This window comes from Fulmarus glacialis, unplaced genomic scaffold (genome assembly GCF_000690835.1).
Source record: "Fulmarus glacialis isolate BGI_N327 unplaced genomic scaffold, ASM69083v1 scaffold17554, whole genome shotgun sequence".
NCBI lineage: Eukaryota > Metazoa > Chordata > Aves > Procellariiformes > Procellariidae > Fulmarus > Fulmarus glacialis.
Window position 1 is genome coordinate 44,513 of NW_009210272.1, and position 12,232 is coordinate 56,744.

At 35.4% G+C, this 12,232-nt stretch overlaps 1 protein-coding gene across 1 annotated transcript in view; it reads right to left on the bottom strand.

Annotated features, from left to right (window-relative positions):
* Nucleotides 1-5,600: 5,600 nt before the first annotated feature.
* The window catches only part of LOC104076308 (rho GTPase-activating protein 5-like), an 11,339-nt gene continuing 4,707 nt past the window's right edge, over nucleotides 5,601-12,232 (bottom strand). Inside the window, exon 3 of the mRNA XM_009577128.1 lies at nucleotides 5,601-8,057. Coding sequence (XP_009575423.1) covers nucleotides 7,727-8,057 — 331 coding nt within the window. The 3' untranslated portion in view covers nucleotides 5,601-7,726. The remainder of the gene's footprint in view (nucleotides 8,058-12,232) is intronic.

The window sequence follows — 12,232 nt, forward strand, 5'->3', positions numbered from 1 at the left end:
GCAAGGGAGGGGGGAAAAATAGGTTTTGTAGCAAGCCCAGAAGCTAACAAACGTACATTCTTGTAGTGCAAAGGAGGAGAGGTGAGATCTCAAGCCAAGTACTCCCAAATGAGAATGCCCTGCAGCAGAATCCCTTCTTCATATTGAACGAACTCTAGCTGAGCAGCTCTGCTGTTTCCAGGGTGGGTAAATGGGGAGAGAAAAACATAAAGAAAAAATAAAGAAAAAGGGGGGAGGTGGGGGCGAAAGGGTAACATTTCAGGAAATCAGACTCAACCTATTTACAGATCAGTAGCTTAAAAACACATTTATTACGGCCAATGTTTTAAGTAGACTACTGGATGAGGGGCAGCAGTCAAAATCCAAAGGGAGCTATGAGACCCTGTCCCTCAGCTTATGAGAAGCACATGGTCTTGGAAAAAAACAGAAGCATGCAGTTCCTCCGCATACTTTGAATACTAGGATTGGACATAGATGTCTGCAGGGTCTTTTGGGGTGTTCCTGGTGTCAAATTGTTTGCTCATTTCCCTGTTGGGTCAGAGCTCAGCTTTGACAATCACATTACATGCACACCAGTTCACCTCCCTTCTGGGGGAGGGGGGGGGAAGTATTAAGTTTCCTTCAAAGAGGAACTATAGCCATGATTGAGAGCATAATTTGTTCCCCAATTCACTTACTCTGCCACAGACAGTCTTCCAAATGATTCCAGCAGGATTCACATCTTCTTACACTACTTCCATGTCTTCATTGAATGAGCTGGGCATTTACTTCACGGTGTCACTATCATCCTACAAAAACACACCTCTGACAGGCAACAGTTCAGCCCTCTCATTTTTCTTAGAAACTACCTTCTTTGAAAAGACGACAGAAAATGAAATAATACTTGATATCACCATGTACAAGCCCAAGGAGAACAGAGCTTGATTTCTACTTCCCCGGAAGTATTTCAGGTCAGGGAAGCTTTGTATCCTGGTAAATAAATCTGGCCAGCTATGAAGAGATGTAAAGATGACTTAGAACTGCAGATCGTGGTGGTAATACCACTCAAAACTATTTTATATTAAAAAACAACAAGAAAAGACTCTCAGGGCAGCATGCTTCAGGAACAGGGATGCTGAGGAACAATTTAAGGTTGGTACGCATGTCCCCACTGTTTAGCTGTACCAATTTTGGTTGAAGGCCACATGCTAACCCATGACCCCCTTTCTGTGGGGCCGAAACTCCACATCGGACATAGAGGACTTGGTGCCCCAAACTCTGCCAGAACAACACCGGTCCTCAAGGTTAGAGAGAAGAGTATAGGGAAGAGTTTTCCCACCTCCTCCTCCCTTTACACTACCAGTGGAAGGCTTGAAAGCTCCCTACACACAAACCTCTAGCACAGAAATAAGCCCAGTTGAGGCAAGCATCTTCACCTCACTGATATATAATGAGAGCTCCTAGTATTTATCCTTCACCATTTTTAAATGGTCTCCTAGCTGCTCTTCCCAGCATTCTTTCATTAAAAGCAGGTTAGGATTCGGAAAAGGATCATCCCGGTATCTACCTCCTAGTGATCAGAATCTCCAGACATGGACAAGTGCCACATTGCCCCAGGTCCTGCATACCCAAAATAGCAAATGGGTGCACAGACAAGTGCGGACAAAAGGGGACAAAAGAGTATTGACAGACTGTTATAAACTTTATGTGGGACCCAGTGTGTTTTACAGGAGACAAGTACTATGATCATGTTATAAATTGTAAGTTTTGACTTTAAGACTAATTTAGTCAGTAAGAAATACTAAGAGAAGAAAGAATAGAGAAAGCAGTCAACTGTGAAGAGAGAAAGAAACTTTTCAACTCTAATACAGTTAAATAAAGGACATAAAATCAGGCTTATTTGTGTGACCACATAGGATAACAAAATTAAACCAATGTTAGAGCTAGACAACTCACAGATAGGATATCAAAATTAGATACATCTGTTTACATTCAGTTTTTAAAACTTAACATCTGAATTGTACGCAATATTTATCTGTAGCAGGCTGGCCACCTGTTACTATGTTAGAACCACCATATCAACATCCACTTCTTTACTAAGTTAAAAAAAGCGTACGTGTATATATATACATATTTCAATAATGAACCATGGACATTTCATTCTCCTTTTTTTTTTTTCCTACATTCTATGTTTAATAATTTCATCTAAGTGTTTTAAGAGGCAGCTGTTCAAACTACATGACTTTTTTGAGGTAGGTTTCTTCATCTCTTCTTCATTCCCAACTTGCACGGGGTCAATATGACCAAGTAAGGGCAGTCACTGCAGAAACTCAGCTCCCACTACCAACTACTGAGGGTGGAGCCTTCAAGGGGAGACCACACCGCCTCTAATTTAATAGCGCAACTTGGTTATTTCCAGATGCTTCACCAATTCATCGCACTCAGTTCAGTTAACCAGAGAACTTCAACTCATAACTTACCACTCTGTACATTTTCTACGTTTTAATTCAGTAAAACCCTGCAAAAGCAATTTAGGAGCCCCTGACAATTCTCATCAGTGGCAAAGCTGAGAGAACTGCAGGAAGAGATGAGAAAGACTGCTTTGCCCTCCCTTCACTTCTTCAGTTGTGAAGCAGAAGAATCTGTAAGAAGAGATAGATAGTGATACCGTAATTCCGGGGAAAATACACGCTATAGCTACGCTATATAAATCAGTCAGCCACATAAGCAGCCAGAGGTACTCTTCAAGTCGGTGTACCTATCCCTGAGGCACTGACATGCAGTCATGGCTAGCAGTACCACCACGAGATTACCTTCCCATCTTTTCTTAACTCAAACAGCTTGTAAGTAGAAGCAACAACAGCCTTTCATTATTATCACATTTTAAGACTGAAAACCCACAGTTACTGCACTGTAGGCATTCAGTGAAATTATTTAATTCTCCATATTTTCTAAATCACACCAAATAAAAAACAGTAACAGACAAATTTTTATTAATGTAATCAGGTATATTAAACCCTATTCTCTAATATAAAAGCACCAGAATGTTGGCTAGGCATCAATGACACTCAATTCCACAACAAAAATACCAGGTCTAAAGACACATGCACTGCATTTTATAAGGAAGATGAGAAACATATGGGCAACAGCCATAACATGCACCATCTACACACTTGGGAAAGAATTTGTCAATAAGAAAAGGAAGGAAGTGTTCGCTTTCACTAGCCATGATGACAGATTAAATTCATCCCTTCTGATTCCATGGAAACTATGAATTAGTTGAAGGATCGAATTTGACAGAAGTGAACACTAACGTTACACTTTGGTTCTCTAGGACAGCTATTCATCAGAAACTTGTGGTCTGCTGCAGAGCCTGAACACTGCATTATGCTTCAGATTCAGTAGAGATGGTTTTTGACACAGCAATCTAAAAAACTGAGATTTGCACACTGAGTAAATTAGAGGTAAGACGCATCCTATTTGAGATTAAAATGCTCCAGTATCTGAAAGTGTTAAGATATATAATAAAACCTGAACAGTGTTCAGATTTGAAGGCTGCCAGGAAGTTTTTGCAGTTATTTCTGCCATATGACACAAGATGCTCTGAAGAAACAAACTAAGCATAGATGTTGCATGCACAAGAACTAAAAGCAGTACTACTATCGTAGCTGGATTTATCCCGTGTAGTAATTATGACCAATAATGTACAACTCTGAAAATTTAAAGCTGACCTCAAAACCCACAGTTTTTACTTCAGGTTTAAAAATTCCATAGGAAAAATAATTTTAAAGAGACCCATTCCTTTAACATGGTAGAAACCTGAAAAACTGATTTCCATAATCACAGCCTTTCCTGATGAGCAGCTCAGTCAGGTGAAAAATGTACGAGGTCACATGAGCCACAGAATTTCACATGCACTGCAGAGTTAAATAGAACATCGTACATTCTGTCACTTTCGAAGCCTGTTCCCTACTGCATGCACGTAGCCGTCTTGGGGGGGTGCATTACCTACAGAAGGGTCTTCACCATTGTGAGAATCACTTCCAAAATTCAGCAGTTTAAAAAGACCTATCAAATGCAAGAAGAGAGCCACCCTCCCCCCCGAGAAGGCCTTAAACACTTGGTGCACTTTAGCAAGATTTACTGCTAAATTTCATCTCTGTGTATGTGAAAGATAGGGTGCTTTTGCCTTTAAAAATTTAGTAGGCAACTAAACTGAACATTATACACAGTAAGCATCTTAGTATTTTATTTGTTGCATGTTTTATACAGAATAAGCTTCACTGATATTTAATTCACTGCAGTCTTCTGCTGATGTAGCAACAAACGATTACATTATAAACAAAGAACAAAATTTTTACTTTAAAATTTTTATATATATGTGTAATTTTTTCAGTTGACAAACAGCATCACAATTACTGAAAAAACTGAAATAAGCACGTAAGCTAAGGCCAATTTTTTTAATCTCCAATTGATAGTTTTTCTATATTTATCATAAATATTGGAAGCTAAACTCCAGCAACTAAAAATAAACATATCTATAATTTCCTAGCAACCAGGATTAAAATAATGGAGAAAACATACAACAACAAAAAAGTTCCTTTTCACTTAAGTTGACATCTGCGATCTATTTACACTATATATGTTAAAATTCCAAGATCATGGAGGGTAAGGAATTTTGAAATAACCTGTTAAGCATTACTTAAAATGGCACTTTTGTAACTTAGGTCTGGGATTTTAAAATTGCTAAACCATTGAAAGACAATACACTGCAGTATGTCTATACGAATATTACATAAAAAAGACAAACTACTCCATAAAGTGTCACTGAGATGCTCAACCAAAAATAATATACATTTGTATCTTTATCAAGATAGATATTACTGTAAAAATGCTCACATTAAAAATATAGTTATTATTGTTTGGATTTTCATTAAAACTAGAAGGGACTACATGAGCCAACGTATGAGGAATTCATATATAATGACATGCTTCCTCATTTTATAGCACTAATAAAAATAATGATAGAGAAAGCTCTATTATAAATCTTTAATAATGATGGTATAATTTCCTAGTATCTTTCAAAAACTTTACTATGTGGATATATGTGCATGCAAGTCTGTGCACATGTGCTTGTGTACATAAACACACAAACACATAAAAAATATCAAAGTGTATATATTACACATACACACATATCCACATTCCTGCATATAACACTTCTATAATGCAAACAGTATGCAGGGATTCTTCCATGTGACAATTAAGTGCCACATGCCATGCTTTCTTATTATTTCTCTTTTAATGTTTTATCCAGTAAATGTAATAATACTTTCATATTTGGCCAAATGTAAGTGTTAAGATTTTTTAAAATCATGAAGTGATTTAGCCATAACATCATACACAAGAAATAAATGATACTGCAAATATTTCTGATCACAAGTTCAACATTAAAGTTTGTCATGAAATGGAATGTAAATTATTCTAAAAATTAGTATTCAAAGATTAGTTAAATATTATGGCAAACAACTTGGAATTTGTAGAAAGTTTAAAATGTAATTCACATTACAAAGACTGGAGATACTTTATAGATAGAACTTTTAAATATGGATATGACTGGCATTTATTTTTAAGCTTACTTCTATTAGAAATAGACTTGTTTCCTGTACAGGTGGATGCTTTGTCTATACCATATACAGTAGAAAAATAAATTCTTTAGCAACCTAGAAATAGTTTATAAAACTCTTGAAGTTTCATTTTCTTTGCTAAACATGCCAAGATTAGACTGACAACTATAAATAAAAGCTATATAGACAACAGGTAAAGTAGAACAAGTTAAGAATACTACAATTTACAGGACAGACTTTATTGTACTATTAATTCCTGTGTGCTTTGCAATAGCAATAGGGTTGACTTTTCTTTTTTGTTTATGTTTTCTTAGAAAAGATAATTACTTGCAAGAATATAACACAATATCAAGATAATTTATAATATACATGTACTTCAAACAGCAGCCGGGTTTATGGTATCATAGTAATCTAGAATGATAATCCAAGTCATAATTAGAAGTACAATACCTAGGACATAAGTGGGAAAGGCAATTTTTATTTTGGGAAAATGGAGCAAATCAAACTCTTAAAAGCCTTAATTCTCAAAATCATCTATTTACTATAATACATACAAGACGATCTTAAATCTTGTTATAAGTGAAGATTACAACAGTGACCATCATAAAGCTTTTTTTTTTTTTAAACTACACAAAACATTCTAGCAGCTGAATGAGCTAAAAATGTTTTCTTCTTTGCAGACCTAAAAAGGTATATTTTGAGCATGAAAGAAAAAAAGCTGCTATGAAAAGTCTCACAGGTAGTGTTTATCTATGGTCTCCCCTTTGCTACAATTTGTAACCTTCTAGATTTTTTTTACCACTAACAAAATATTTAACCAAAAGATTTGTTTAAATTAAGCAGCATTCTTTTACAGCAAAATTGGTACCAATGTAAAAGAAAAATAAATGAAAAAGAGATAATTTAAAAATATGGTGGGGGGGGGAAAAAAAAAAAAAAATCAGTCATTTGAATTTTTAGTACAACATACCACAGGAAAAAAATATGAATACAAGTTTATGTGATTTTATATACATACACTCCAAAGAGGTTAATTGTCAGTACCCAAAGTATTTATTGCTATGTATTAGCAATGCATTTTTGTATATCTTTAAAGGGTCACATAAAAATAGATTTAAAGAATAGATTAATTGAAGTCCTAGATTAAAACATTGTTTGGTTTAGAGAATTTTACTACAACAAAATTCATGTTTATGTATGAAAAGTTATATAACCTTATATGAAAATGTCATGAACTATTTTCTAAACACTACATGTATTCCCAAGTGGGAAAAATTAAAATATCTAAAATATATTAGATTAAGTTTACAAGACCATCAATGATCTTTTAAACATGCAGCTGTTTACAGAATTAACAGTTTTACAAAATGTTTAGTTCAGTAATGGAACATAAAGAAATAAGTAGGCAACATCAAAATTTTTGTACAATATTTGAAACTCACTTTTACAACAAGCATGTCCTTGGTATTGTGCTGTAAGAAATAATAAGCAAGTTCACCCACCCTTAACAAACTGTCCACAGGTTTACTTACAAGTAAAGATGGATGGTGAGGGACTGTAAAATTCTCAACAGTGCATTTTGCATTCTTCCATAAACCATCCTAAGCATACCGTCACATAAGTAGCCAGGAGATTACAAAATAAACTATAGCTGGGCTTTAGTTGTTTACACAGAATGCTTGATGTGAATAAAATTGCCAAAAATAGCATGTTAAATAACAAAAACAGCCATAAAGCAGGCTGTAAGCATTGAATGTTTCATAAATGTAATTTTTAAATCATTAAATTTCTATAGAAAAATTTTATTCACAATATATTGTGACAAACCGTCACAGGAATGATATAGTGATTGCAATAAGGTATCATGCAGCAGCAGCTTTGTACTTTATAGCTATTTTTGCTTTTAAAAATTAAACCTCTCCAGTCATGCTTATCACATAGTTTTTATCTGCAGTGTGTACAAATGAGGAACACAGTACGGGATATAACAAAAAGATGTCCAATCAGCTGGATGGGAATTATTTTTCATAAATATGAAGTACATTACTGTATCCTGAAACATGCATGTCTATAGCTTGACTTTACTGTCCAGTGCCAGGCTGCCTGCAATCATCTTCTATTTATATAATACCAAGAGGGTCTGCTGGTAATTGTGACTGTATCAGCTGAGGCTGCAGTGGTGGTGGTAACTGAAGAGGTACCATTGGTTCCACCATCTGCACTGCGTTGGAAGGCGGTGGCTGACAGGCCACTGGGTTAGGTGCTTCTATGATCTCTCCATTGTAAAAGAAAAACTGACACTGTTGAATGAAGGTCTCAATAACCGACTGGTGGATTTTGGTGGTAGAAAGAAATTCTCTGTTTTCAAAATCAGGTCTCATCAAAGTAGGCCAGAAACAAATCGATAAGTTATCTGCAGTCATAAAGTTGGTTTTATATTGCTGACTAACCCTGAAATGAGAATGACATGCACAGAATGAATTAAAACCAGTACGCAATCAACTAAAAATATTTTCATAGCTCTCTAACTGTAAGCATTATTATTAAACAATCTCAAGATTTTTGTTACTTTCCTCCAGCTATCCATTAAAACAATAGTTCTTGTTTTCTTTAAGCAATTATGCGGAAGAAAATTTAGAAACCATGACTTTTCCAGGTTTGGATAGCTAACAAATATAAACCTGATTAAGCTTTAAATCAAGAAAGAAATTCAACATTCAACCAACATTTTTAAGTGACAATAATAAACAAACTTCAAATTTCTCAACCAGCTACAGGATTTTGTAAAATTAAAATTCTGTCCATTAAAATGTCTAGAAGAAAAATGACAGAAATTGCTTCTTACTGCAGGACAGTCAGATATTAACTAACATCTATGGCACTCAAAGAAAAAGGCATCACATTAGATCACGTTAAAAATAAACACAAAACCAAAAAAATCAAGTGTTGATTAAAGCACATCTCTGCAGGCTTTTTCATACTGGCCAGCAACAGAATTTGGCCAAGCTGTAAAGAACATCATCAGTGGAAATTTCACTAGTACCAAGACACATTAATTTTGTTTTATTTTTCAATGTATAACACAAAGATTTCCAACTGGGTTTCTCTTCCTAGAAGTTTCCTGCTTTTAAGCAGGGGCTGAAACAAGTTCTTCATTTATGATCTAAATTCATTATTACAATACTATTACCAGGAAAAAAAAAAAAAACAAAAAAAAAACAACAAACCAACCAAAAAACAACAAACAATCCTGTTACCAAATTTATCATCTACAATTAAATGTCTCCTCAGGAAAACGCACTGCTTTTCATAGTAATAGGATAGAAAGAGCCAGGATATTTTGTTTTCCAAAAATACTCTGCATTCTAAAGTAACATCACAATTTTATCTAGAAGTAATTAGTGAGAGATACATGACAAATCGTGTGTTAATAAATCTGACAAACACCTAAAATATTCAGCTGGGAACATGCAATTCCTTTATTACAGTAGACAGCACAAAGATAACTGAGCTACAGTTGTCCTGCAGAAATAGACGGAAAATAAAACTTCAGCAACTTGTCAGTTACAGTTTTGATGATTAACAAGAGCAGACTGCAAGAATTTTTGACAGCTGGCTGTAGTCCATAGATTCAAAAGCTGTGAAAACCATAGTAAACACTAGAATTAATGCTATAAGAAAATATTTTCACTCATTTACAATGCATGTATAGTGGTAACTATAAAGGGTAGTCTTCCATTTTAGCATGCACATTACTTATTCCAAATAGTGTGAGGGTACACAAATATTGCCTATCAATCTGTTTTGAATAAGTTTGGTCCCAAGGATAATTGGACACTATTTCTGAGTGACAGTAATATCCATATTCTCCTTCTTAAAAGAATTACATCTTAACTTCATTTAAGGATTAAAAAACCCAAAAATATAAATGTAAGCTTACATTTTGCTTAGCATTTTTATGAAAAAGTTTTCTTCCTATACCAAATACTTCTATGTATAAATTCCTCCTAAACTATACTCTAGAGATAGAACAATGAGTGAGACTGTCACCAAGAATTAAATAAAATTTAAGTGTAAGACACTGTGATGGGACAATGAATCTGTCAGTTTTGAATCAGAACTGCCCTGTACCTTTTGCCTAAAATGAGTACAATGAAAAATACCAAAAGGGATTTCAAACTCTACAATAGTGCTTCATTAGAGAACAAACTACAAGAAGTTATAAAACTGGGGAAAAAATAGCACCTGCTACGAAATAAAACTGAAATAAAAGCCAGATCATCTGTTTTGCAGACTGCTTTTTTCCTGTCATTTTTGCTCTGAATTTAACATCTTTCAAGGGGCTTCTTCAGTTGTGTGGGCTAAAATGTATACCCTCTGACATCCTTAAGCACCTCTAGGATTTGATTATGTTTGGTCTTCTCATGCACCTTTTTTCTCCCCTTGTCATGAGTTCATTGCTTGCTGTCTCTCTCATAGTGTTTCTTAAATCTAATCTGATCTAGTTGTAGACTGCTGCTGCTGTGGACAACAGGTGAAATTTCATTCTTCCCCTCTTCTCCCTCTCCACCAACTTTCTGGCATCAGACCACAGGGTTGGCACAGGGTCTCTGAGATCAGCTACTGTATTCTGCAGAAAATTAGATTTCCCCTATTTCTGTTTTCTTTTACTACATGCTGCAGCTGAATAATCATTAGATCCAACAAATGAAGCAGTGGGAACCTATGGCTAGAAGTGAGAAAAGGGGAAGAGCATTGCACCTCTTTCCCGGTTGCAGCTCACAAGAAGATTAAACATAATGAACAAATCAACTTTATTCTCTCCCATGTTTAAACTTTAACTCTGTCCTTTCTAAGGGTAAACAAAAACCTACCAACCTGTATGCCATCTCCTACCAAACTTTTCCAGACTACTCCAGAAACTTCTTGTAAGTGCTTAGCAAATGTCTATTCACCTTCTTTTATGTTCATTCAAAATGCAAAATGAAGAGTCCATTTCTCTTGATCCTGCTACCTTGCTCCACTGCAAACTCTTCAGGAACTTCAGGCTGTAAACCTGCTCTATGATCAGACTTTAAAAGCTGTACACCTGTGTTTTCCCCAGACTTCAGAAGCATATTATGCCATATTAGCCCTTACGTATAAAGGGAGTCATTATCAAGAACAAACATAAAACACAACCAGTATCAAAAAAGCCGATGTCAATCCAACACTGTCCTGTTTCAACTCCATCTTTAAAACTCACTTCTGCTCACAGTTAATCAACCACAATTAGATAGCTAGTATGCTGTGAAAGGTGCTTATCGCACTAAAGAAAAATTCATCTCACTGTTGCCATTTATTATATTCTTATGGTTATTGGTCTCTCATATTTCAATAGCAAATTCTTCCGGATAATACTTGTATTTTTTGTTTCAATAACTAAGTCCTATGCTTGTGGACACACCGAAATAATATCAATCACCAACCACTATTAACAATACAATACCACATTTCTTACTCTAATGACTTACACTGTAAATACTAGGTATTTAAAACATCAGTTTGTGATGAAGAGAGAACTCTTCTGTCATGCAGAAGAGTGTTTTACCTCATTTAACGAACAATTCATCTGACGAACATTTCCATTTTAATTATATACTAGCAGTAATTTACTACAAATTAATATCTTAAAAATAAATATAGACTGTAAAGAATTTAGTTACAAGTTCCTTTTAAGATCCTGTATCCACCTATATCTATCTCTCTATATAAGCAATTGCTTACGCTCAAGCAGTTTTCTTGTTGAATGGAACACAACTACCTGACACTGCAAATGAGAGAAAAAATGACAGTCTTTCTTACTTAAGAAAAGTTTATTTTGTTACTAGCAACCCGCAATGTAAATCAGTCATCATTAAAAAAAAGAGAGTGGACTGGAGAGCAAAGGCCAGTGTACATCATTTATGTTCTCCAATAAGTTCTGTAATTAATATATTTCATTTTTCTGTAGATATGCATGCATCAAAACCTATTCAGGATTTTTTAAAATTACATTTAGCTCTTTTTCTTGCAGCAGTCCAGGTACTTCACACTGTACATTCAGCTGTGTTATAGAAATAGGTGACCAGCTGAAGACTTCTGACAATTCACAGATTGCCACTCTTTCACTAAGTTCAAGTGACACAAAAATTTCTATCAGGTCCATTAAGAACTATTGAAACATTTCAGGTAACTAATAACTGTGTCAAGTTTGAGATGTGTCATAGAATCATAGAAGAATCATAGAATCATTAAGGTTGGAAAAGACCTCTAAGATCATCAAGTCCAACCGTCAACCCAACACCACCATGCCCACTAAACCATGTCCCTAAGTGCCTCATCTACACGTCTTTTAAATCTACACCACCAGGGATGGTGACTCAACCTCTTCCCTGGGCAGCCTGTTCCAAGGCCTGACCACTCTTTCAGTGAAGAAGTTTTTCCTAATGTCCAGTCTAAACCTCCCCTGGTGCAACTTGAGGCCATTTCCTCTCGTCCTATCGCTGGTTACTTGGGAGAAGAGACCGACCCCCACCTCGCTACAACCTCCTTTCAGGTAGTTGTAGAGCACGATGAGGTCTCCCCTCAGCCTCCTCTTCTCCAGG